General features: G+C 55.1%; 1 protein-coding gene across 1 annotated transcript in view; it reads right to left on the bottom strand.

Annotated features, from left to right (window-relative positions):
* The window catches only part of PTPRN2 (protein tyrosine phosphatase receptor type N2), a 167,898-nt gene that overhangs the window by 21,977 nt on the left and 118,132 nt on the right, over positions 1-27,789 (bottom strand). Inside the window, exons 13-14 of the mRNA XM_049785268.1 lie at positions 13,296-13,499; positions 4,119-4,298 (exon numbers count right to left, since the gene is read on the bottom strand). Coding sequence (XP_049641225.1) covers positions 4,119-4,298; positions 13,296-13,499 — 384 coding nt within the window. The remainder of the gene's footprint in view (positions 1-4,118; positions 4,299-13,295; positions 13,500-27,789) is intronic.

Below are 27,789 nucleotides of genomic sequence, written 5' to 3'. Positions count from 1 at the left end.
CGTCTGCCGACGCTACTTTAGTCAATGTGGGTCTCCAAAAATTAATTCTATTTTATAATATTTCTACCAATTTCTGCCTTTTGGAAGTTTAATATATCCCTGTGTGGCATTTTAAACTCCCAAAATAGCTGTTTATCCAACATAAAGTCACTGTTGTGTGTCATTCCATGGTGGCAAGCTTCTTCTCTTCACAGACAACTCAGGAGAAACAGTGGAAAGATAAGGAGATAAGCCTCAGTCACTCTAAATGGATTACATGCACTCGATTCTCGTCCTATCCATCTTGAAACTCTGAGCGTCGCAATAATTAAATCCTGCCATTCCATTTGGACAATCCAAGTCTGAATCTGGCTACCTTAGTGCAAGAGCTAAAGTCAACTTTCCACCGACTGACTATTCTTGAGACTGTGGGGTGAAACAGAAGCATGACAGTTAGGGGCCGGAGAGATAGCATGGAGGGAAGGGCGTTGGCCTTGCATGCAGAAGGACAGTGGTTCGAATCCCGGTATCCCATAGGTTTCCCCCCCCCACCCCACCAGCCTGCCAGGAGCAATTGGAGCATAGAGCCAGGAGGAACCCCTGAGCGCTACGGGGTGTGACTCAAAAAACAAAAACAAAAACAGAAGCATGAAAGTTAATCTGGAAAAGTACCATCCACAAGAGTCTTGCTTATTCTGATTTTTAAAGTTATTTATGCGATTGGGAAGTACATGGGCCATATCTGCCTCACCACGAACTGTGTTGATGTGAGCTGACCCTGTCTGGGGAAAGTGAGCGGGAATGGGCACGGGCCATGGTGAGGTCCCTGTGACCTGTGAAAGACAAGCTTCCTGAAAAACTGATGGGAATGGAAGGATCAGATGAGAAAAGACACACCATGAAAATGCTGAAGCCCGAGATCTCTCAGAGATCATCTGGTGGGTGATTGGTACGGACTACCGCCCCCACACCACACACACAGTTGCCACCATCATCAGCACCGTCACCATTATCCTCTCTGACGTTGCTACACCCATCGTCATCACTACTTCCACGTCACCATCACCATCAGCAGCACCGCTGTCTCCACTGCTGCCGCCTGGACCTGAGGGGATGAAGCTGCCTGCTATGCACCCACCCACTCAGGAGTGAGTTTAGGGGCTGTGTCTGGCTCCAAGGGGGTCCAGTGGGGAGTCTCTGATGGATGTCTGGAGGAGAGGCTGAGCAGTCAAATGCTCCTTCCTGGGTGTGCCCAACCCCTATTCACCACAGCAGCTAAAAGGCCGAAGCTGGAGGCAGTTCCAGGAGCTGCTTCTCATGGAGACACAGCACCTCTGCTGCTGTGGCAAGGGGAGCTCCGAAGAGCAGGTCTGCATAGGGGAGCTGATGCGGCGCTCAGAGGGAGAAGGGGAGAGGGAGGTGAGGGAGGTGGTTGCCAAGCAACACAGTCAGCTTCTTGCTGCCCCTGGGAGGCAGCAGGTGGCTCCGAGTGTAGCGGCGCTGAGTGGAGAAGGGAGAACAAGGCAGGGCAGGCTGGGCAGGGCAGAGTGGAGCAGAGCTGGGCAAGGCAGGGCAGAGCAGAGGTCAGGGCAAGGTACAGTAGGGCAGGGCAGGACAGACAGAGCAGGGCTGAGCCTAGAACTTGGGGCAGAATAGAACACTTGGGGTGCAGACGTGCTTCCCACCCTGCTGTGTGGGGATGGCCTGGTGTATTTCTTTGGCAGCCAGGGCCTGAGGGACTATGTCAGGCCTGGGAGACTCGTCAGGGGTCTCGTGGTGGCCAGTTGGTCCCTGCTCCTGCTCTGCTCCCCTCCTAGGGAACAAGGTCTGGTCATCTCACAGATGGCAGCAATGCCTGTAAAATGAGAAGGCAATAGGGATAGCAGCAGCTGACCAACCCTGAGAGACCAGCAGGCGGGGTGGGGTGGGGTGGAGGGCTGGCGTGGGAGTCAGTGACTAGGTTTGCTCAGGCCTTGAGGAAGTGTGTGTGTGTCTGTGGAACTGGGCGGGACCTGGGGCAGAAGTGTGTCTGGGGCATCAGGATAAGAGGGGGTCCTGGCTGTGTCTGGACCTTAGGACACTCAGGGAGACCACTGGGGAACTAGCTGCCATGCAGCTGGAGCATGGAAAGCAGACGGTCAGCCACAAACAGGTAGGTCCCGCAAGTGTCCACAGATCATCACGAAGCTGGAGCTGTGCACAGGAAGCCCCAGCAGGTAGAGACAGGGCCCGATGGACTTTGGGCCGAGGGCGGAGGTCTGCCTCCAAGTCTCTGGCCCCCCAGAATATTCCAAAGGGATGAAGGTGAGAACGGAATCAACAGCACAGTGAAGCCACAGGTAGGAAGCAGGGTCTAGGCCAGGCTGAGCGCCGCTGGTGTGGCCATAACCTGGAGGACGGGGCTGTGGAAACGCAAGGCCGGCCACGCTGAGTCTTTGGTGAAACACCCCCAGGAAGGAAGGTTCTGGAAGGTCAGGAGGGACGCAGGGAGAGTGGCAGCAAAGGGTTCCCCCAGCCTGGTAAGGCAGGGAAAACAATGTTTCTGAGTAATGAGAGGAAATTAGCTCAAGTGTGAACCCGGTCCAAGCCGCTCTCCAAGTGCGAGGATTAATTAACATTTAATTAACATTTGTAGAGACTGCCAGCCTCCTCCTTGAAAAGGCTGGAGGAAGAGTCTATTTTAGGAAATACTACCCAAATAAAGCAGGGGGAAACCAGAGGAATGGGCCCGGACCACATGCCACCAGATGGGGCTGAGTGTGGACAGTGAGTGTGGCTTGGAGGGACCTGAGCAAGAGGACATCAGCCCCATGCCTGGGTCCAGGGAGCATGGTCACAGAGAGGGAAATGGGGCACAGGCTTCCCCAGACATGGGCAGACAGGCACAGGGTGTGGGGAGGTGAGCGGAAAGGGGTAAAAGGCGATGCCGGCAGACAGGGCTGTGGGAGGCTGGGCAGACGGGTGTAAGGCGTGCCTCCCAGCTCCAAACACTGTCCCCAGACTGAAGCCCACGCAGGTCTCAGTAGCACCTTCTGCATTTCTGTGCTCCTCCAGGGGTGCTATCCCCATTGGGAAGTTTCGGGGGGGGCTGAGGAGCAAGGCTGGAAGAGCTGATCACTGGTGGGGGTAATCTCAGACCCTCACTCTTAGTAGAAAATGCTCCAGCCAAGGGTCACCCTCTCAGCCTCCTGAGAGACAGAGGCTCCGAGAGTGCTGCTGTCCACACCCAGACACCTCAGCACAAAGCACAGACCTTCACGCAGCATCCACCACTGCCCCGTGCCACTGAGAGGGACCGTCGCTGTCTACCACCTGCTCAGTTTCACTCTTCCACAACCTTGGCCCTGTTCCTCACCCCCCCCCCCCCAGACTTCCCTAAGCCCAGAAAAGATAGTCTTGGGCAGTGAACACTCCGGCAGATGCCCAGAGCACTCCGGCTGCCCACCTGCACCCATGGTCACTAAGCAGGCCATGGGGTCTGTGCCCTAGATATGAGTTTGTGACCAGATAGAGCCTGCTGCCTGCACCCCACAGGAGCCCATGCAGGGTACCGGCCTCAAAGGGGAGCCCTGGCTTGCCTCGTGCCTGTGAGCCTCTCACCCAGCCTGTACTGCAGACCCGGCAGAAGGAGGTCAGGGCCTGAGAGCACATCAGCCTCCGCGGCAGTGGCTCCAGGTGCCAGGCTGCGTGCATGGGCAGCTTCAGGGGAATCACACTGCCTCAGACACAAACAGGTCCTCCGAGCATCGGGATACATGACATGGACCCCTTCTCCCCACCTAAGCTAGGGCACCCCTATGCCTTGGGGCCAGGGTGACAGTAAGCCCAGGAAGACATTCCCCCCCCACCAAGTGGGAGAAAGAGGGGTTTCCAAGGACTCTGTACCCCATGATGAGGAGCAACAGGGCCAACACTGCTGCCTAGATGCCCCATGAGTGAGGGTATGTCCCAGCTCTGCCAAGGCACAGCATGTGCTGGCGCAAGAGACAATGGGCCATGTCCACACAGACGATTGGATGGGCAGGGAGCCCAGGAACAGGGTCCAACTTCCGGTGGGAAGTTGCCTCAGCAGTGAGGTGGACCACAAGGGGGCTGGTGGTGGACAGATCTCCCTGTGCCCTGCAGCTAGGGTACCTTACCAAAACCATGTGGCCTGTAGAGATGTCCATGTTGGGCTGCACCGGCTCCTCGGACCATGAGGATGTGCTGCTTCGCGCAGAAGGGCTGGGCACTGGCTCATCGCTGAACTGCAGGGAGGTCGAGTGGATGCGGGACGTGTGCTCTGACGAGCGCCCAGCCATGCGCTGCCTGCACAGCTCCTGCAAGACACGCCCACGGTCAGGGCAGGCAGAGGGCACGCGCTGTCCTCACCTAGGCAAACACGCGCTGCGCTGAAGCACATGCGAGACACACAGACCTAAGTATATACGCTCAGGTGTACACGCTCACCCATGTGCATACTCAGGCCTACACAGCATTCGCACGCATGCACAATCACACACACAATCATACCTACACTGCACACTCATACACATACACATCTACAGTAAACACTCACGCCTACAGCGCACATTCATACATGTGCACAATATGCATTCATGCATACAGACAGACCTACAGCATACACTCCTACACATGTGCCCTTGTAGCCAAACACACTCACACCTACTATAGCATTAAATAATTAGCGATGGGTCTGGATGGTGAAGGATGGATGGAGGGATCTTTCTCTGCCATCCCAGGCCACGTGGCTCCGCAATCCCCATTCAGCTGGCGGGTCCCAGGTTTAGGTGAACGGCGGAATCAGACTCATCCAGAGACAGGCATCAGGAAGCATCAACTTTATTCATGCCCTATTCACCACATTGTGTGGCCTCTATCCTAACCTTTTAAGCATTTGCTATTCTTAGCTAGCCCTGCATCTTAACTCCTGTCAGCCATCTTCCCTTTGACCTCCATGCTGGTCAAAGACCACAAAAGCCAAAGGGCTTAGCCCCCTGGGTCAAAGACCTTATATAACCTTTCAAGACCACTCCCCGGAATGGGAGGGTCTCAGGTAAGTACACCTAAATCCAGGGTGGAGTTACAACCTACTACAGTGCATGTCCCTAAATGTGCACCCTCACAAAATACACAAACCTTACTTTCGCACTTACAGTGCAGTTGCACCTGCACACACTCATGGATATTCACGTATGCATAGGATGCCAACTCACCAGCCACCATCACACCTACACACGCATACACACGATTACACATGCATACATCTAAGCATGCACGACTCAGGCGAATACACCCACACTCGCGTGCCCATGCCCACACACTCACACTCACCCAGAGTTCACTCGTGCTCACATATGCTCACACCCACTAGGGCACTGGCTGTGCTAGGAGCAGGGCCCCTGGGACGAAGTTCTAGAACGGGATCCCAGCCAGGTGCTGGAATTCAGTGAACGGCTTTGCCACAGACAACTTCCAGGTGGGAAAAGAGCGACAGAGGAGAGAGAGGAGGAACTTCCATAGAAGAAAGGAACAGTGTACCCCATACAAACGTGGGCGCTTAACCCCCAATAGTCAACCATCTCTTTGTAGTTGTAGGTCTGGAGAGGAATGAGCCACGTGACCAGATCCTGAGGTCCTAACACAGAAGTCACATGTCAAGGACAGCGGTCAGTCTAGCACAGCCTCACACACAGGAGAGTAGAACAGGGCAGGTCCAGTCCACCATAAAGTCCATCCCCGCGCATCTCACACAGGACAGTGGGACAGGAGACGGTTCGTCCTGGCACATCCTTACACACAGGACAACCGGTCAGAATATGGTCCACCCTGTACATCACCTCACACAGGACAGCCGGACACTCCAGCCCTGTCCATCCTTTCACACAGGACAGTCAGACAGGACATTCCAGTCCTGTGCATCTCTAAAAAACGAGAGCTTCACATTCAGGACAGATTCTTGCACAGTGTGGAGCTGGCTGTAGGGAGTGAGCTGAGAAGACAGAGAGACTGAGCTGGGCTGGGCGACATACATTGCAGCTCTGGTGGCCCTGCACTGAGCACCTGGAGGCAGAAGTAAGGGGCCCTCTCTAGCCTCTGAGCTGCTGAGGCTGGCGCACTCCAAAGGGATGAGTGACAGCTGTAGCTATGGTCCCTCCCACTCCACTGGCTGGAACAGTCTAGAATGCTCATTTAGGATGACTCCTTCCTCCAAGGCACATCACTTAGAATGCTCCACCTCCCCATAGGATGAATCCTTCCTTTTAAGGTGCATACCTAGAATGTCCCACCTTCACCTAAGCTGAATCCTGTCCTCAAAGGTGCACATCTCAAATGTCCACCCACATATCTCATTCTAAGAACATTCCACGGTAACACTAAGGTTAGTCCCTTCTAAGAAACACGATCTGGCATGGCATGTTCTACCTTCATCCTCAGGCGAATCCTTTCCTCTAGGATCAACATCTGGAATGTTCCACAATTCACCCTCAGATGAATCGCTTCCTCTAAGGATCACCGTCTGGAATGTTCTATCGCCACTCTGATGATTTTCTTTCTCTAAAGAACACTGTCTAGAATGTTCTACCCTCATCCTGGGGTGAGTCATTCCTCTAAAGAACACCATCTGTAATATTCCACCATCACTCTAGGATAAATCCCTTCTTCTTTTTTTTTTGGTTTTTGGGCCACACCCGGCGGTGCTCAGGGGTTCCTCCTGACTGTCTGCTCAGAAATAGCTCCTGGCAGGCACGGGGGACCCTATGGGACACCGGGATTCGAACCAACCACCTTTGGTCCTGGATCGGCTGCTTGCAAGGCAAACGCCGCTGTGCTATCTCTCCGAGCCCGAGGATAAATCCCTTCTATATGGAAAACCATCTGGAATAGTCCACTCTTACCCTGGGATGAATCCTTTACTTCAGGAACACCAGGAATGTCCCACCCTCACCCTAGGATGAATTCCTTTGCTTAAGGAACACCATATGAAATGCTTTACAGTCCCTCAGGGATGAATCTCTTTTCTCTAAGAAACACAATCTAGAATGTTCTACCCGCACCCTACGAACAATCCTTTCCTCTGAAAAATAGCATCTGGAACTCTCCACTCTCACCCTAGAGTGAATTCTTTCCTCTAAGGAAAAACATCTGGAATATGCCACCATCACCCCAAGATGAATACTTTCCTTTCAGGAACACCATCTGGAATGCTTCACAGCTAACAGGGAATGTTCACCCTTACTCTAGGATGGGTGAATTCTAGGATTATTTCTATAGAGCGCCACCTGGAACGAACATAGATAACCCAGGATCAATCCCTTCCCCTAAGGAACATCATCTGGAATGTTCCATTCTCACAAGATGAATCCCTGTCTCTAGGGAACACCATCTAATGTTCCAGTTACCCTAGGAGGAGTTACTTCTCTAAGGAACACTCTGGAATGTTCCAACTCCCACTGGGATCAACCCTGTTCTCTGAAGAATACCTTTTGGAATATTCTACCCAACTCTAGGATGAATCCCATATTCATATCCCAAGGGATACTATCTGGAATGTGTCACTTTTACTCTTGGATGATTCCTTTTTCCCAAGAAATAGCATCTGGAACATGACACTCCAACCAGGGATGAATTCCCTCATTCTAAGGAGCAGCATCTGTAATGTTCCTCACTGACCCGAGGACGAAACCCTTCCTCTAAGGAGGGAAACCATCAAGAATGTTTCATAGTCAAGATAGGATGAATCATTACTTCTAAAGACCACCAGGTGGAATGTTCCAACCTCACTCTGGGATGAATCACTTTCCCTAAGGAATACCATTTAAAATGCTCCACCATCACTCTATCAGTGGCTCTCAAAGAACAGACGTGAGCCACCTAGTGTATTTGTTCCCACTTTGTTTCTTCGTTTCAAGATAAGATGTATGCAGTGTGCATAGGAATTTGTTCATAGTTTTTGTTTTTATTATAGTCTGGCCCTCCCATGGGCTGAGGGACAGCGAACACAGTCTGGCCCCTTGTTTAAAAAGTTTGAGGACCACTCATATGAATCCATCTTTAAGAAATATCATCTGGGGCCTGGAGAGATAGCACAGCAGCGTTTGCCTTGCAAGCAGCCAATCCAGGACCAAAGGTGGTTGGTTCGAATCCCAGTGTCTCATATGGTCCCCCGTGCCTGCCAGGAGCTATTTCTGAGCAGACAGCCAGGAGTCACCCCTGAGCACCGCCGGGTGTGACCCAAAAACCAAAAAAAAGAGAAAAAAAAAAAGAAATATCATCTGGAATTTCTACCCTCACCCTGGGGTGAACCTGTAAATCCTCGAAGGATTCTAGGCAACAGCATCTAGAATGTTTCATGGTCATCGCAGGAGGAATCCTGTCTTCTTGTGCTGCACCGTCACTGTGCACACCTTCATTCTCTTGTCCATTGAAACGATCATCAAGTTGAAGCAATCAAGAAGACCCGCCAAGGAGTGTTGAGGAGCCAGCGTTGTGTGAGGCAGGCAGGCAGAAAGTCCCCTGTGTCATCCCACCCCCAGGGGGTGCCAATGCCCTCTGTTCAGTCAGCTCCTGGCTTCCTGCGAGCTCGCACAGAATCTCGTTTTTCCTGCACATTCTTTGGGGCATTCCTCAGGTTGTGAGAGCGTCCCTCGGCTGTGCTGTGCAGACCTCACCACATTGGAGCCACACCATGAAGAAGTCTGTGGGTTGGGGCAAAAAGGGGACGTGGGAGCTACAGCCCCCCACCCTGCAGCCTCGTCTGTTGATAGGTGGGTTCATGCAAGAGCTTATTTGACAATCAATCACCCTCCCTACATTTCATCAGAGCTGTGCAGGGCAGGCCACAGAGAGTGGGTGAGGTGAGTGTTTTCTGTCCACATGTCTGCAGTGATTGTGCGAAAAGTTCAGCACAGGCCTGAGAGAGAGGAACTCCCTTCAGCAGTCCCCTGAGTGGGCTGGGCACAGGAGCAGGGGGGCCTGTGTGGAGGCCCTGCCCTAGACTCCTTGTACGGTGGGGCGACTGTGACTGGAGTGTGGGTCTTTTATACCCTCAGGCAGAACGGGGGCAAGTGGTGAGAGTGGCCCCTGAGGTCCTGGGCATCAAGGCCGGCTCCATGACTGGGTATGTCTAGGGTTTTTCTTTACCGTTTAATCCCTGTGAAGCTCTTTGTTTGGCTCCAGCTTCCTGGCTGCAGAGCTGTGATGAAGCATGCAGGGTGCTGGTCCTCTGCTCCCTCTGCCCTGACTGCACCATCCACAAGGATGTACTTCCACATACATGACTGGGAATGTCCTTCATCTGGCCTGCAAACAGCTGTGGATGTCCCCATGCCAGGGAGACACGCACTGAAGCTGCCGCTTGGATGTGGAGAAAGCGCTGGCGGCGTCCCTGGAGCACCCTCCACCTCTCTGAGCTTGGCTGCTTCCTGCAGCTCCCGTCTTGTCTTGGGCATCTCTGCTCCTGGGGCACCTGGCTGCCTGCCCTGGAACACAGCTGGCCTGTCATGTCGTCTGCCTCCCACAGCCCATGAAGACTGGCATGTGGGTCCAGACACCAGGACCACGTCCCGATGGCTGTACCTTCCAGACAGACTTTGGATTCTTGAGCTGGGAGGCTTTGGGACCTGTGTGACCAGCTGAAGAGCCCAGAGTGGTTACAGTACCTGGAGAGAGTCTGGGTGACAACCATGAAGGCTCAGGGCCCACTGGTCGGGCCATCCCGGACTCAGCCTGGGCACTGGCATGGGGAATGGGGTGCTCGCTCTCTCTAGCCTCACAGATGGGTGTCAGCAGCTTCTGTTTCCTCCTGTGAGTGACCAACATGGTACCACCAGCCATGGCTGCCTGCAGCCCCCTCTGGGGTCCCTACACTGTCTACACCAGCAGGGTGAGGGAGTGGTGGGAGTCTTGGCTGCATGGGGGAAGGTGAGAGCAAGGGAGCAGCCATGTGTATCTTATGGTGAGTGTGTGACACACCCACTGTGCCACGTGGGCGTATTGCATGATGCTGTATGTATGGGTGTATGTGCATGGATGTATATAAACACGTGTATATGCATGTCAGTGTGAGTTTCGTGACCGTCTAAGGCAGTTGTGTGGGGGAACTAGCCTCACCAAGACACTTGGGCCTAGGCTGTCCTCACCAAAGGAAGGAGGAGGGATCAGGGCCACATACTAGTTCAAGAAGCAAGGGCCAGGCACCAGGCCTGTGATGAAAGAAGGGCCACAGAGACAAGATGGGACAGAGATGGGCTGTGGGGATAGGAGACAAACTGGGGCAGTAGTTGGGCTCGGGCCCTGGTGTGCTTGCCCCTCCGGTGCCTCAGTGTAACTGTCAACACTCCCAGCTGGGCCAGACATCTCTGCTTCACTGACCCAGAGCAGCTGTTCTAAGGAATGTGCAACCATCCACAGCTGGAAGAGCAGCCATGTGGGCAGTGTGTCCAGAACCTGTACAGGCAGAAATTCCATCCACCCGACAGACAGGATCTAGGACTAGGTTCTGTGGGGAAAAAAACTTATGTGTCTCAGCCTCTGGGGACCTCAACAGGGGAGGGGAGAGAAGGGTGAAAAGCATGGCGGAGGGCATGATTTTTCTACCTGCAGAAGCTCTTTGTGGTGCCCGTGTTTTTCTTGGGGCCCAGGTTGGCCTGAGGGTACCACGGCACCTAGGAGAAGACAAGGGACCAGAGCGCACCTGGCATTGAGGGGCTGTGCTGAGGAAGAAGCCTCACAAAGTAAGAAAATCATGTTGCTCCACTGAGGTACAGACTGAAGCCGAGCTCTCTGTGGTGGGGCCTGGCACTCCTCACAATGAGGTAAGATGAGATGTCAGGGCCGGAGAACTATGAAGGTAGGACATTGGCCTTGCATGCAGAAGGACGGTGGTTTAAATCCCGGCATTCCATATGGTCCCGAGCCTGCCAGGAGCGATTTCTGAGTGTGAGCCAGGAGTAACCCCTGAACGCTGCCGGGTGTGACCCAAAAACAACAACAACAAAAAAGATGGGGTGTCCTGGGCTGCAGCTTCTTCCCCTTCCCACAGCAGAGGAAGTCCAGGGTCCAGAACAGAGACCCTGAGAGACCCCTTGTGTTCCTGGGGAATCCATAGTGTCCATTGGTCTGGCCCAAAGCTGCCTCAGAGGAACAAGGTGCCCTGAGCAGCAAGTAGAGCCACTTCTGAGCACCACAGGCTTGGCCCGTGGACAGAATGGGGGCATCTGCTTATCACACACAGGTTGGCACAGGCTGGGCAGAAGCTGAAGAAGGGTCCCATAAGGGTCATTTTTAGAAAAGGATCCCAGTGACGCATTCTAGCAACATTCAGGAGAGGATGCACATAGGTGGCAGGAGCAGCCAGCCCAGCATGACCTGTAAGGTCAAGTGCCAAGTCCCAGTCCCTCTCAAGGCCAATGCCAGGGGGACAGCCTGTGAGGGAGGTACATGGCCACCACTGAATACAGGCCAGATGTGTGGGAGTGTACTGTGGCCACCAGAGTAGCATGCAGAGGTGGACAGGGGCTGTGGTAAGGGAGTCTCCCACAGCAGACTCTCAGATCCCGCCAGGACACTCTGCAGGATCCTTTCCCAAATGCACTCGCATTTCCAGGACAGTCAGCCCCCATGCGTCTCCCATACTTTCTCCAGCCACTACTTCCTACTGTAGTAGCATCTTAAGAGCAAACACCTTTCCTGATCCCAGAAAGAAAGTCCAGAAGGAACTAAGTGGAGACCTGGCACAGCTCCATCCAAAACTGGCTCAGAGAGCTCCCCACCGGCCGACAGCTGAGCCCCCAGGCACCTGCTTGGAAACGGTCCTGTGATGCCTCAGACATATTTCTAACCCCCAAGCAGTCTGTCTGCAGCTCACAGAAGTCCTCTCCTCTTCAAGAAAGGGTCAGTCTACCAGCTCCCCTCTGCCTCAGCCCTGCTTGTCCCAAAAGCCACACTTCTCCAGTCAGTCCCCAAAGGCTGTCCCTTCCTGGTGACTACAAGACCAGGAAGATCCAGCCCTCATTTCCCTAATCAGATTCTAAAGGAAAAGCCCCCACCCCAATTTCTTCCTTTTTTTTTTTTATTAATCTGGATGAAGGAAAGCACACATTCTACTTATTATCTGGATTATAGATTCTTATTAAACAAACCAGAGCTCATTATAAAATCAATATCAACTTAACCGCCATGCCCCGGGAGAAACAGCAAAAAGGTCACTCCAAGAAATCCAGACAATTTTCCTGCTGGAAGGGCATGATTTTAATTATAGATACTATTAATTAGAGCTGTCACGGGGAACTTTTCCTTCCCGTTAATTATCAAACACTCTAAGTGTGCACTTCCAACCTGTATTTCTGCCTGAGAATCCAACCTTTCCCTGCTATCAATATTTTATATCGGTATTTCCAAGCGGGTCCAAGGTGCCTGGGTTTTCCAGAGCGCCGGCCTTGCCTAGTGGAAGAGGACTGAGCAGATGACATCAGGCACGCCCACGAGCGCTCAGGCTGGGCAGAATGTCACCTGAGTGACATTTTCCACTTCTTCAAAGGCACTTACCCTTGGCTTTGAAGCCCAGCTCTGTGCCACAGTGGGAAAGGCAGCCCCCACATCTCACGTTGCCTTTGCTTTCTCAAAAAAGAGATGCGCTTGCAACAACAAACAAGCAAACAGAAGAGGAAGAGGAAGGGAGTACTGTGTGTGGGGTGAGCTGAGAAGAGGTCTAGAAAGGCACTTGAGCTCTGGTCAGTGTCCTAATTCCGCTGGCCTTTAAAGGTCCCCTCTGGGCCAGGCCAGAGGACAGAGAAAATACTGGGCAAGTCCACCTCTGCTGCTTTGGAGGCGACCGAGCTGGCATCCACTCTGAGATCTGAAGGGTTGTCTCTCCAGCCAGGCCCTTCCCGGGAATGCAGGGCTGAAAAACTGGCCCTTCAGGCCTTTAAGGGGTGTTTAGTTCTCAGGGGAGGAGCCAGGAGTCCAAACACTGGGTGCTGAAGAGCTCTGGATGCTGAAGGCTCCACCCACCTCCCGAAGAGAAGGGTGATACTAGCTGAGAGGAGCCAGCCTGGGGAGACACTAGCCACTCAGTGTCTCTCAGCCCACGTTCTGCATGAGCAGTGGCCAGAGCAGAAAGATAACAAATAATACATAATTCATGCCGCGCGTCCCCTGCCACCCTAATTAGCAACCTGCCTTCCCAGCTCAGGGAAGAAGCAGTCAAACCTGGCTGGAGCTATTTACACGCTCGCCTGACACCAAGACCCCAGCCCTCCTCCAGTGAGCCCAGACAGACAAGTGGAGAGGGTGAGGGTGCGGAGCAGCGTTACCTGGTAGGCAGTGGTGCAGGCTGGGACGGCAGGGGCTCTGAGCTTCTTCTGGAGCCGGCTGGGAGAGCTGTGGCGCAGGCAGTGGATGGCCACAGAGGCCAGGAGGACCCCCACGATGGCCGCCACGGAGACAAGTGTCAGCACCGCAAACTTGGTGGAGTCCTCTGGGTCCCCTTGCTGGGGGAGAGGCTGCAGTATGTCCCCCTGAGGGATAGGAGACGATGTCTGTCAGTGGAGAGGTGAGACCTGCTGGGCTCGCCCCATCCAGGCAGCCCCCCTCCAACTCCCTCCTGGGGGCAAGGCTACCTGAAGAGCTTCCAGAAAGTGCCTGGGGGCTCCTGTTTTGAAATGTGCCCCTTTAAGCCGGTGGTAGTACAGGGGGAAATGACAAACCCTGTGGGGTGATGGGAGGCAGTGAATTTGCCCAAATGGCCGTGCCTTTGTCCAACAGGGAGGCCGGTGCAGGGGTGGAAGGACTCCCACCTCAGACAGCTTCACTCGGGTGCATCCCTGCAGGGAGACCCTGGGGTCCCCACTCCCTCTCCAGCACTGCAAGCCCCAGGTGCATTCGCCGAGGGGCTGCCAGCTGCCTCGGCCTCCTGCTGGGATGCAGCACAGGCTCAGGACAGGCCCAACGACCTCCAGCAGCGGGAACGGGAGCTGCCAGTGACTACAAAGGCACTTGTGATCACAGAGGCCACCAAAGCAATTCTCAGCTCCTGCCTGGAGAGGCAGCGTTAATTAGCCGCTCTGCCTTTGGTTGCGGATTAGCTGTGTGGTCTAGTGAATGGAAACGCTGGATTTTCTTGCCCGGATTCGCCACCAGGAGGACTTGAGTAGGAAGGGGAGGAGCAGGGGAGCCCAACCGCAGGGTCCCCGGCGAGGAGCATGGGGGATCCCCTTTCTCTTTCTTCCACGTCCTCTGGAGAAAAGCGGCTCGGAGCAGCACTGCCCCTTACCCTGTGCCCCTGGACAGGCCATAGTGTGCACCCCAGCCAGCAGCTCAGACACACCCGTGAGTGTGTTGGGGTGCACTTGAGTAGGAAGGACTTGAGTGTGTTGGGGTGCCCCTTTGTCGAGTGAGAGGGGGCCCCTGCACACTCCACCAGGCCCTCTGTAGGTCGCAGACTCCACCATAAGGGAATCAATGCGCCGACATCCCACATCCCACTGCTCACTGCACCCCACCAGGCTGGGGGAGCACATCTCAGAAACACGCTGACCCCTACCCCAGTTCTGTGCCACTTTCTCAGAGTTGGTTTTCACGGACCCAGCAGGAATGACAAGAAAGGTCGCTGCTCGGCCGTGGGGACCCTTGCCGTCCCCCTCTGTCCATGACTACCCCATGCCCGCAGCCACATGGCCAAGGACTTGGAACTGGACTCTGTACCAGTGCCCAGGGTAGAGTAGGGGTGGGGTGTGGAAAGGGGAGCAGGCTATCACATGAGCCCCAATCACTGCCTGCCCAACCCAGCTGGACCCTGACTGTGTCCTTGCCCCTCAACCTACCCCACAGCTGCCCTGGTGTTCTTGAAATAGCAGGGGGCACTTCTCTGCCTCTGCCCAGGCCTAGAGTCCAACTGGGTGAAGGCTTCCACACCCCATGGCCCTTCCTGCAACCAGAGGTAGGAGGGCCTGATGGTCTGCAAACCTCCTTGAAGCCCCTCAGACTTCCCTCCAGAACCTTCTCCTACCTTCCCTTCAGACCTCCCTAAAACCCCCTCAGACCCTCCTCTCAGACTCTACCCCAGACTATCTCTCTGACCCTCCTTGAGATCCTTCCCCAGACTCTCCCCCAGAGACCTCAGGCTCTCCTCCAGACCCTCCCTCAGGTCCTCCCAGAGACCATCCCCCAGACTTTCTTCTTATTTATTTTTGTTTGTTTTTGGGTCACACCCGACAGCGCTCAGGGGTCCCTCCTGGCTCTACGCTCAGAAATTGCTCCTGGCAGGCTTGGGGGACCATATGGGATGCCGGGATTTGAACCACCGTCCTTCTGCATGCAAGGCAAACGCCCTACCCTCGGCCCCAGACTTTCTTAAGCCCTCTCCCAGATTGTCCTTTAGACCCTCTCTTTAGGTCTCCCACAGACCTTTTAAATCCTCCTATAGACTCTCCCCTGAAGCCCTTCATGTAGACCCAGGTCCCCTGCAGACCTCTATGGAAGATCCTTGACCCTCCTTTCTCAGCGGACCCTGGGTGAACCCCTTTTCATCCCACCTGGCACTGGTGCTTGCTGGAAGGAAGGATGCTGCCAAGGATGTTGGCCACTTCAGGTCTTAATCCTGCAAGGCACGTTTGTTTTTGGGTTACACCTGGCGGTGCTCAGGAGTTAATCCTGTTCTGCACTTAGAAATCGCTACTGGAAGGCTCAGGGGACCATATGGGATGCTGAGATTCGAACCACCGTCCTTCTGCATGCAAGGCAAACACCCTACCTCTGTGCTATCTCTCCGGCCCCAAGGCACGTAATTTTACAGAGGATGAGGCTGATCTTCCTGAGATCTTGAGGCAACTCACTAGAGTTGGGTTATCTCCAAAGCTCTCAAACCTATTGACTGGCCTCACCTCACCCCTCCCAGGTTCCTGCACCCCCGGGGGGGTAGGGATACAGGAAGAGGTAGCCCAAGTGTGGCCCACTAATTAGAGGCATCTTGTCAGTCTTGACTTGAAATGGAAAGAAAATGATGCTAAAATATTTATGACTCTGGCATTTACAGAGAACCCTCTTTTTTTTTTTTTTTTTTTTGGTTTTTGGGCCACACCTGGAGGTGCTCAGGTGTTACTTCTGGCTATCTGCTCAGGAATAGCTCCTGGCAGGCACAGGGGACCATATGGGATGCCAGGATTTGAACCAACCACCTTTGGTCCTGGGACGACTGCAAGGCAAACACCACTGTGCTATCTCTCCAGCCCCGAGAACCCTCTTTTAACAGCTGAACACACCCTCTGTACAGAGGCAGCTCCCAAGTTCTGGAGCAGGAGTGCAGGCCCTGTCCCCTTTCCACTTCCTTAGCCCAGTGGATTGATTGGTCAGAAGCAAGAACCAAGCAGGAATATGAGCAAGAGACTGGATGTATTCTGGGAGTGAACTGAAGCAGCTCGTTGCATAACCCCACCTGCAAGCTCACCAGTGTAGCCCGGACAGTCCCAAGAAGAGGGCTCTTATCTGAAACCTCACGCCCAATCCACGGTGCTTCTGCAGACAGTGCCCTGGCCCACTTGAGCCATTCTGATCTGGCAGCCCTGCGGGCTGTCTCAGAGCCATTTATGGAACAGTGTCTGCGAAGTTTTTTTCCCCAGCTGCCCATGTGGTTCCTTGCTCAAAAAAGAGAGTAAGGAAGAGGACATTCCGTACTGAATCGGGTTTGCAGCCGGCTGCCATGCCACACACACAAAGACAAACTTTATGGGCCTGGGTTTGATTTCAGAGTAGGTTTGTCTGGGTTTGCCTGGTGGGTTTTGGTAGGTCCAATGCCTGCAGGCCGAGACTGAAAGGTAGAGAGATAGCGCAGAGAGCCCACAGCCTCTGAAGGAAGAACTTTCAAAGCTCCCTCTTCCTCTGCACTCACTGGCCCACCCACTCCAGCTTCTTCTGCCTAGACTTTCCGGATGGGGATGGTCGAACAGACCTTGTTCAGGAAAATTCAGAAACGACTTTTAGGAACAATATGTGCCTGGTATATCTTTGTCATGCTACACGAATCATCTGAGAGATATTTGGACTCACAGGTTAAATTTACCTAGGTAGACTCATTTTAATGTGGGAGCTATTGTTTTATAGCAGCTGATCAGGTTTTTTTTTTTTTTTTTTGTTTTTAAAAAAGAGTTCCAGGTCATGAGAATGAGCAAAGTTAGAAATACATGGGAGGGGTAGGGTCTTAAAATATTTTAAAAGTATTTTTGAAAGCTGTTAACTGAACTATTTTTAATTTGGAATTCGCCACAGAATTCTAATAAATGAGAGAAGTCAGGTGGAAATAATCATGTATTAATTCTCTGCATTATAAAATCTTTTCAGAAGCTATTATCAGAGCAAGAGGCATTTTGGTCTGAATTCCAGGGTGGGAGACGGTCTTTGTGCAGCTGAAAGCTATTGTTCCTCTGAGCAGATGAAATTGTACTTGCAAATCTCCCATTCAAGTAGGAAAAAAAAAAAAAGGAAAAAAAAAAAAAAAAAAGCACGGGCACAGAAACAGAGTCTCCAAGAAATAATGATTCTGAAACATAAACTTTAATGAAAATAAGTTAGGTTTACTGCTTTCAGATGGGCTATTGGCTGAATTTTTCAGGCCTAAAAGTAAACAGACAAAGAGAATAATGATTGGCCGGTGCTCCCTGGAAGCCCACTGTGGTGAGTTTGGGTCGGGGGTGATTTATAGTATTTTGGTTTCCAAAGGGCAGCTCTGCCCGTAGCGCCTCATAGCCGCGAGCCCCGCAGGCTCGGCAAGGACAAAAGTGTCGGGCCGAGCTCAGGCCGCCGCTTGCACTTCTTCACCTCGGCCAATAAAGTCCCGCGGCCCAGGCCTGGCCCGCCACCGCCGTCAGTAGCCGGTGGCAGCGCAGCGTCCCTGGCCCTGCCTGGGAGGGCGCGCACGGCCAACTCGGAGACAGCTGCGGGCGCGCGAGGCCGTCCGGGCGCCGTCCGGGGATCGCAGCGGGAGCCCAGGCCCGTCCTGGACACGGCGCGGGTGCGCGAGGCCACTCGAGGGCAGGCAGGTGCGGGCGCGCGAAGCACTTCGCTCCCGGGACAAGGTGCGCGAAGCCCGCCGGGGAGCGGAGGTGCGCAGCTGGAAAAGTGCCGGAGGCGGCCTCGGGGAAGAGCGCGACGCTCCGGAGGCGCCCCGCGGGCTCCGCTGCCCTGCCCAGCCCCCTCGCGCATTCACAAGAGCCCGCAGAGGTCGCGGAGATCAGAACCCTCGGAGGACACAAAGGGCGGAGGGGCCTGGGGAGGCGTTCGCAGCCCCCGAGCGGGGTTCCTCGGGGCCCCCTGCACCGAGGGGACAATGACCGGCCAGCCGTCCCTGCCACAAAGCGCCGGGGCGGTGGGGCTTGGCCAGGGCCCCTCCTCCATGGCCCATGCCCATCGGATCCGTGCCACAGACCACCCAGCTTCCCTCGCCGGCGAAAGCCTGCGGTGGCTTCGGGTTCCGAAGCAACGAGGCCTCTGCTTCGTCCCGTGCCCGCGGGAAGGCCTCTCTCTGCCCCAGGGTGTTCTTAGGCCCAGGTGGGCAGCAGAGGCCGTGGTGCTAGAAGAGTGGCCGGGGTCAGCAGGCACGAGCGCGCGGTCCCCTTTCCTTGCCCTTGGTATGGGGAGGGCGACGGCAGACAGACCCTTCCCTCTACGACCCCAAGGCTCCTAGGGCCCAGGCACAAAAGGTGGCGGGCCTTGGCGACCCATTCTGCGGAGGCTCCGGTCCTCAGTGGCCCTGGCCGACTGTCCTCAAACTACCAGCCACGACCACGGGCCCCTTCCCGGCTCCAACCGCTCGCAGCGCGCTACAAGTTTCTCCCTGAGCTAGGGAAGGGCGACCAGGCGCGGGGACACCGTAAGGGGAGGGGGGCGGTGGTCGCGTGTCGGCGTTTCAGGGACACGGAGACCCCTCCCCGCCTGTCCTCTCACGCGTCCCTGACGGGACACCCCGATGGAGCAGGGGCGCGCTCCCACTTCGGGCGGGAGCGCGGAGAAGGCTGCAGACCGGTCGGGGAGGCAGGAACCCCGCACCCCCCGGTGGCAGATCCGGCGGCAACCCCTTCTCCTCCTCCTCCTCCTCTTCCTCCTCCTCCTCCTCCTCCGCCCAGCACCCGCCCCGGGCCCCCTCTCACGCCCTGGGGGACCACCAGGAGTAGCTACCGGCTCGGCGGCCGCGGGGATCGACGGGGCGCGGGAGGCGCGCGCGGTGTCTCCACGGGACGCCCCTTCCCCACCCCCGCACCCCGGACGGACGGAAACTGAGGTCCACCTGCTGGTGACCAGCTCGGACCTGACCCCGCGCAGCTGAGCCGGGCACGGCGGGAGGACCCGCGACCGCCCGCGAGGCCCCGAAGCCGAGCGCCCTCCGCTCCGCCCGGCGCCCCCGGCCCTGCCACGCCTCTTACCTGCCGCGGGCCCCTCTCCGGGGGGCGGGCCGGGCCGGGCCGGCGGGGCTCGGGACTCGGCCACGCCGCGTCCGCGCGCGTCCATCCTGCCTCGGACCCCAAACTTGTCGGGCGTCGGCGGAAACAAAGGTGCCTCGCGCCCCGGCTCCTCGGCCGCTCCGGGCTCCGCTGTGCGCCGCTGGGTGGAGGCGCGCGGGGCCGGGCGGGCTCGGGCGCGGGCTGGGGCTCGGGGCCGGCCGCGGGAAGGTCCCCGCAGGGTTCCCGGCCGCGCGCACAGCTCCGTCCCGCGCGGCCACCGCGCCCCGCCTTATAAACGGCCCGCGCGCACCCGGCTGCAGGCGGCGCGACTCGCTGCCCGGCCACCGGTTGCTATAGAGATGTCCCCCCCCCACGTGTTGCTGCCAGCAATTGGCTCAGGGGCAGCGGCGCCCCGCGCACCGGCTCCCGCGCGACGCCGGAGTGGACACGGGCCTTGTCAGTCATGCCCGCGGCGCGGCCGCTGGCCCCGGCCCCGCTCTCCGGCCTCTTTCCCTCCGCCGAGCGCAGGGCAAGTCGGGGCAGCCCCGGGCAGCGGGCGGACGCCCAGCAGGGGGGCGAGGGGGCAGGGCGCAGGGCACCGGCCGGTAGCCGGAGCGGAGTCCCGGGCCGTCGCTCCCAGCGGAGCCACGCGGGCGGGCTTGTGGCTCTCGAAGCCGAGCGCTGGCAGCGGCCGGGCCGGGCTCTCGGACCTGTCGGGGAAGCTAGCGCTCGGCCGTGCGGGAGCGAGTAAGAACTTGGCCAGCGAGGGTCCATCGCGGCCACCGCCTGGCTTGCCGACAGCGGGGCACCCGCGCTTCCAATCGGGGGTGGAGAGTCGCCCGGGGCCCCCGAGCGCGGAGCCGCTTCCCCGGACCAGCGCGCGGACGCTGCCCGGAGAGGTCTGGACGCGCCTGCTGTCCCCCCCTTACTCCCCGGCCTGGGACCCCCGGGGGGACCACAGGTGGAGGCAGCCCTGTCGAGACGCTGCCCAGCCCACAGCCGAGGCGCAACGCGCTGCGGGGACAAGGGAAGAAAGGCGCCTGCGAGCTCGTCGACGCCGCCGCGACTGTCGGCCTAGCTAGCGCCCGCGCGCGCGGTCCTTCTCCCCGGCAAGCCCGGCGCCCTCCTCCCGGGCCTCTCTCGCCGCCGCTCCATTGTTTCCCGCGCTCCGGACAGCTGGGGCGGGGGCAGCGCCGGGTCCCCAACTCCCGCGCCGCCCCAGCCCTGCCCGCGCCTCGGGGCGGAGGCGTTAGGACAAGTGTCCGCGCTCCCCCGGGGCGCGGATGGCGAGGATGGCACCCGCGTCCTCCGCGCTCTCGCGGCGGCTGGCCCGCCCGACCACCGCCTCGGGCCGGGCTTGAGGAAGGCCGAAGGGGGACCCCACCTCACGCGGCCAGGCCCCCTTAGCGCGGCGCCCCATCTCCACGCCCAGTGCCGGAGGGGGTAAGTCTCTGCAGGCCGCAGGACCCTGGGCCTCCCCGCAGCCTCGACTCTCCCCACTGAGGCTCCATTCGGGGCTCCCTGGACCGAGTCCCTGCGCCTCCCGTCGCCCTCCTCGGTGCCCGGGCCTCGCCGCACCCCGAGGGCCTGGGGGCGCCCCCCGAGCGGACCCTGCGCAGGATGGGGGAGGCTCCGGAGAGGCCGGCGGGGGACCGGGAGGGCCAGGCGCGCTCTCCTTCCTGGGCACCCGCTTTTCCATGGCAACGGTCTGCTCGCAGCGCGAGTGCGCGCAGGGCTGGAGCGGGGGCGACGGAGCCCGGGTGCGAACGAAGCCCGGCAGGTTCTCTGCGGGACGGCGGGCGGCCAGGCGGCTCCGAGGGAGAGTCTGGGCCACCGCGGGCTCGAGGACTGGGGGTTCGCGCGGGTGCCGGGTCCGCTTTACCGTCCAGAAGCGGGCCTAGGGGTGACAGGGGCGCGGACGGGGGGCGTCGCGCACGGGCCAGCCAAGCCGGCTCCGCTCTCCAGCCCTCGAGGGCGCGTCCCGGGCTTCGGAGCCCAAGTGGACTTGCCTGCCGTGCGCCCCGCAGACCTGGCGGGCTTGGCGGCGCTGCCAGGCGAGCGAGCTTTCGCGAACGCCGGCAGCCGAGAGGGGAGGCCCGGACCCGCGCAGCCCCGGGCTGTCGGTGGAGCCGGAGGGTCGGGGCCCATAGTGTTCGGCGGCTCCTCGCCCGCCACCTCCCGTCCCTCCGCCAGGTCTTGGCCAGGCCTGGAGCACGCTCGGCCCCTTGTTGGGGCTCGGGGACACGTTTTCCTCCCACTTTTCCAGAAGCGGGTTCATGGGCCATCCCATCCCTGTGCTGCTGTATCTTAAAGTCCTTCCTTGTTTTTAGGGAGGAGAAACGGACTTGCCTTTTCTGAGCAATAACGTGAGGCCGGATCTGGATGGTCATTTTTTTAAAGCAAAAATGATTTTTGGGACTGGAGCTATAGTCTATCAATCAATCAATCAATCTATCTATCTATCTATCTATCTATCTATCTACCTACCTATATCCATCCATCTAATCTATCTATCTATCTATCTATCTATCTATCTATCTATCTATCTATCTATCTATCTATCTATCTACCTACCTATATCCATCCATCTAATCTATCTATCTATCTATCTATCTATCTATCTATCTATCTATCTATCTATCTATCTATCTGCCTACCTACCTACCTACCTGTCTGTCTGTCTGTCTGTCTGTCTATCCATCATCTCTCTATCTGTCTAGATATATGGAGCTCCAACACGGGCTCCATATCCTACATCTCATATAGTTCCCCAAGCCCCAGCTGGAGTGATTTCTGAGCGCAGAGTCAGGAGTAACCGCTGAGCACGGTCGGGTGTGGCCTCCCCCAAAATGATTTTGGGAAGATGTCTTGTCAGAATGCTTGCTTTCACGTGATGATAAACTCCCATTAACTATTTGCACGACAGCTTCATGGAAAACTTCCAAATATGAAGCAAATAGTTTGGAGGAACATGCTGATTGAAATGATTTTTTATATGTGATGAAGGAACACATTTTATAGAAGTTGAAATTCTTTGAAAAATGTCCTGATTCTTTGTAAATGTCCCAGCACTCTAAAGAGTTTCCAATGATCTGTTGCTTCTACTAATACATCCAGTGGCTGCTCATACTCCTTATCTGTGAAAATTTATGTTCTATGATAAGAATCTCATTTCAATTCGGGGAGTTCCAAACTCTTATAGATCACATATCTAAGTGATTAGAATAACTTTCCAATGTGCTGTATTATATTTAAAAAAAATGTGTTTTTAAAACAGAGGAAGACAGCTTGGGGAAAGACCAATTCCAGGAAAAAAATTTGGGGGTGGCCACACTGGGAAGCCCTCAGGGGATACTCCTGGCTCTGCACTCAGAAATAGCTCCTGGCAGGCCCAGGGACTATATGGCATGCTGGTGATTGAACCCAGGTCTGTCCCGGTCAGCAGCAAGGAAAATGGCCTACTTGCTATGCTATCACTCCGGCCCCCAAATCCAGAAATTTTAAATGAAGTAAGATAGAATCAATAAAATCCTTTCTGAGATATCTATTTGACTTTGGAAAGTAGAAATAAAATTTTCAGTCCAAAATTAAAAATAAGTCTGATAAAGGCACAAAAATCCTATTTAGCACATGCTGGCTTTGGAACTCACTCTATAGAGTGGAAGGACAAGGGAGGGGATCAGTCTTGGGAAGTGAAGCAGAATGGGATCTGGCCCCCTTTACTCAGGAGCCCACATTTCTGTGGAAGAGAGTCTTGGGGTTCACTGCTCTCACTTTAAGTGTGGAGTGACTGAGAAATTGCTAGTTCCAACTTATTTCTCAAGACATGTGAATTCTTTTGTCAAACAGATGTCATTTAGCGACCAGAGCGGAGCGATAGTACAATGGGTATAGAGCACTTGCCTTGCACATGGCCAACCCAAGTTCAATTCCGGGTATCCCATATGGTCCTCAGAGCCTGCCAGGAGTGATTCCTGACCTCAGAGCCACGAGTAACCATGAGTAAGCCACGAGTGGGAGTACCACTCCCCAAATCCCCAAAACAAATACGACAACAACAAAATAACCCCCCCAAACCCTATTAGTAAATAAACAAAATCAAAACAAAACAAAAAAAGAGAGACAAGGGGCCGGAGAGATAGCATGGAGGTAGGGCGTTTGCCTTTCATGCAGGTCATAGGTTCGAATCCCGGTGCCCCATATGGTCCCCCGAGCTTGCCAGGAGCGATATCTGAGCATGGAGCCAGGAGTAACCCTGAGCACTGCCGGGTGTGACCCCCTCCCAAAAAAAAAAAAAACAAAAAACAAAAAACCAGGGCCCAGAGAGATAGTACAGCGGTGTTTGCCTTGCAAGTAGCCGATCCAGGACCTAAGGTGGTTGGTTCGAATCCCGGTGTCCCATATGGTCCCCTATGCCTGCCAGGAGCTATTTCTGAGCAGACAGCCAGGAGTGACCCCTGAGCACATCCGGGTGGTGGCCCAAAAACCAAAAAAGAGAGAGAGAGAGAGAGAGAGAGAGAGAGAGAGAGAGAGAGAGAGAGAGAGAGAGAGAGAGAGAGAGAGAGAGAGAGAAACATATGCTTGAAGATTCGTTGCCCCGAGGGCAGGGATTTCTGCCTTGCTTAAGCTTTTTTTTTTTTTTTTTTTTTTTTGCTTCAACTTCTAAATTGTAATTACTGCAACAGCCTGAAAAGTCTCCAAGTCTTTTTTTTTTTTTTTTTGCTTTGTTTTGTTTTTGGGCCACACCTGGTGACACTCAGGGGTAACTCTGGCTATGCGCTCAGAAATCGCTCCTGGCTGGGAGGACCATATGGGATGCTGGGGGATCGAACCTGGTCCGGCCTAGGCTAGCAAGGGCAAGGCAGACGCCTTACAGCTTGCGCCACAGCCCAGGCCCCAAAAGTCTCCAAATCTTTCCAGGTAGCAACCTCGTGAGTTTGAAGAACATCTGAAAATTGCAGCAGGTGGGGCAGTGGGGGCCAGGAGGGGCCAGTCCCAGCATGGCTTGCTTTGGCTTGGTTCTCCAGACTGTAGCAACAGAGAACTTCCTCTATAGTATGTACTGCTTCCAAACAATGCTATAAAACATATTCAGTTGGTCAGCAAAGTCAATGTTTTGCTGTAAATGACTTGATCATCATCATCATCATCTTCTTCTTCCCCTTCCTCTTCTTCCTCTTCCTTCCTCTTCCCCTTCTTCCTCCTTCTACCTCTTCCCCTTTCGCCTCTTCCTTTTTCCTCTTCTTCCTCCTCCTTCCTCTTCCCCTTTTTCCTCTTTCTACCTCTTCCCCTTCCGCCTCTTCCTTTTTCCTCTTTTTTCTCTTCTTCCTTTCTTCCTCTTCCTCCTACTCTTCCTCTACCCCCTTCTCAATCTCTTCCTCCTCCTCCTCCTTCATCTTCCTCCTTTTTTTGGTTTTTCTTTTTGTTTTGTTTTGTTTTGGGGCCACACCCAGCTGCACTCAGGAGTTACTCTGGGCTTTAAGCTCAGGGGTAACTGCTCCTGGCAGGCTCTGAGGACCACCTGGGATGCCAGGGATCAAATTCAGGTTGGCCACATGCAACGTAAATGCCCTCCCTGCTGAGCCCCTCAACTTTATTATTATTATTTTTTTTTTTTTTAACCAAAATGAATGAATGTTTGTAAGGAAGATTCACTACCTCTCAAGATGTACTAACCTCACACGAGGAATCTAACTTCCTAATTTTGATGGTGACAAAATGCAGCTCTTGAAAGCTGGGAGGTGGAGAGTGGAGCCACCCTGTCACCTACTCACATGACTTCACTATGCCCCTAGAAACCATGCACCCCCTTTCTGTTGCTCTGGAATTCAACTAGGAGAAGGCTGGAAGCCTGTGCTGGCTTCAGCATTATGTGACCTGCATAGACTCTCAGGAAAGTCCGAGTGCCTGAATGTGGGCCTTTTGGTGACAGTGGTGGACACAACCCCACACTGGGTGCTGCGGAGCACAGACAGAAGACTTGGACAATCACTTTCCAGTTCCCCACACAACTTGTGGCCTTCTCTCATACTACGTGGGGCTACTGCAGAGGGCGTGGCATCAGCTGTCACTCACTCCCCCCAAAACCCGGTAAGGGCACACAAGACGTCATTCAAGTTCACTGCCTACTAAAATCCCTACTAAACAGTCAATAGGATGTAAAAAAAAAGTGCCCTACAGAGCTGGGCCTTGGCATCCTCGATCCTCTGGCATGAAGCTCACTCATAACTGTGGCCAGGGTTCGAGGTGGTAGGAAGCGGCTGCCATCAAGGTCAAGCCATCCAGCATCAAGCTCCCCACAGGGTCCCTCAAGCACGGTCCTTAGCACGGTCCTTCAGAGGTCTCTCTCCTGCACCACACTGCAGCCCTGCAGGAAGGAAGCCCAGCTCTCCCCTCAGCATTCCTTCCTGGGTCCGAACTAGAAACTGTCTCAGACTTTCTCATCATTTCCCCACTTCAGGGCCCTCCCAAACACTCTTACTTAACCTGATCAGCCCTTACTCCATTGTCTTTATCTTCAAATGGCATTGAGCATTTTATTTATCTATTTATTTATTTTGGGCCACACCAGGTGATGTTCAGGGGTTACTCCTGGCTGTGTGCTCAGAAATCGCTCCTGGCTTGGGTGACCATATGGGACCCTGGGGATCGAACCGAGGTCCATCCTGGGTCAGCCTCGCAAGGAAAATGCCCTATCATTGTGCTATCGCTCCAGCCCCGACCTTGAGTATTTTAAAAATAAAATGATTCCTTCAAGATCACTTCCTACAGTGGAGTACACTGCGCAGGTCACTTCTCAAGAAGGCCCCAACCCGGCCTCCTGCCAGCATCCGGTTCTCCGCGTGTTCGGAATAGAAGCAGCTGCTTCCTCCTGGCCTCTGTCTCCATGACAACGCGCCGGCTCCGGGGGTCCATCTTTGGGTGACTGAAGCCTTCATTCCCCGGGGCCCCTCATTCTGTCAACCTGTTTGCCTCTGCGTTTCCCACAGTGGGGGATGGCACCCTGGGAGGGGCACCAGGTGAGGGGCTGGGGAGTTATTGGGAATAACATTATTATTAGGGGGATGGTCGTTATTATTCTCCATTTCAAGGCGGCAGATATCTACGGGAGCTCAGTGCTTTTTCCTCCGAAACCACCAGATAAACCTGGGACCTGCTGGCTGGGACCAGCCGTCTGTCCCACCTGTGTCTAACAGACCTGATGCTCAGTGTCCCCCCCTGCGGGCCATGCCCCACCCCGGGTTGTCACCCTGTTTGCTACTCTGCACACAGCAGATGCTTAGAGAGCATCTGGCTTCCAGCCCCCCAGTTCCTGCAGGGGGTCCCAGTTTCATTCAGCTGTGACAGCACCTGGGAGTATTGGCAGGTGTGTGTGTGTGTGTGTTCCACTCTGCCCTTGACACAGAATATCCTAATGTTCCAGGTGTTCATTCCTCACAGTCACACATACCTCACACTTGTCACACACAGATGTCACATGCGCACACATCACACTTTCATATGTCACAGCCTCACACCCATGCACAACCTCATGTACATGCAGACTTCATAGCTCAAAAACATGTGCACGCCTCTCCACACACTTCACATACATGTCCACATGTTCCTTGCCATGCACACACCACCTAGCACACATTTCTTGCTTACCTCACATGTGTATGCATCTCACACATGTGTTTACACCTTACACTTATACAATCCACTTCGTTCTATGAAGATACCATGCAACAGACACCACATGCACGCACACCTCACAGATATGCACACACATGCGCGTGTGTACTACTGGAATGCGATACTACCTTGATAGCACAGTTGCTTACACACGTGCACAAACCGCCTCACACATGTAATTTGCATACATGTTGTAAATACACGATAATACACACACCTGTGATGAAGCCTCGGCCCTCCTTTCTCCCTAGGTAACTTGACCTTACCTGCAAGACCCCGCCCATTCCTGGGAGGGGTCTTGGAAAAGGTAGATAAGGCCTTTGACCCAGGGGATTAGGGCTCTCTGGCTCTCGGGTCTTTGCCCTTTTGGTCTTTGGCCAGCATGGAGGTGAAAGGGAAGATGGCTGAAAGGAGTTAAGATCCAGGGCTAGCTAAGAATGGCTGTGCTTGAAAGGTTATGATATAGGCCACACACATGTGGTGAATAGGGCATGAATAAAGTTGATGCTTCCTGATGCCTGTCTCTGGATGAGTCTGATTCCGTTGTTCACCTAAACCTGGGACCCGCCAGCTGGATGGGGAATGAAGCCACGTGGCCGGGGCCTAAGGATAAAGGCCTCCATCCTTCACCATCCACCACCATCATTAATTATTTAATGCTACACTGTGTGATTTGTATAGAAGAAAATTTTGTTTTGGTGAT

The sequence above is a fragment of the Suncus etruscus genome, chromosome 13 (assembly GCF_024139225.1).
Source record: "Suncus etruscus isolate mSunEtr1 chromosome 13, mSunEtr1.pri.cur, whole genome shotgun sequence".
Lineage (NCBI taxonomy): Eukaryota > Metazoa > Chordata > Mammalia > Eulipotyphla > Soricidae > Suncus > Suncus etruscus.
Note: the sequence above shows the minus strand (reverse complement) of the source record. Positions and strands in the feature narration are given on the sequence as shown.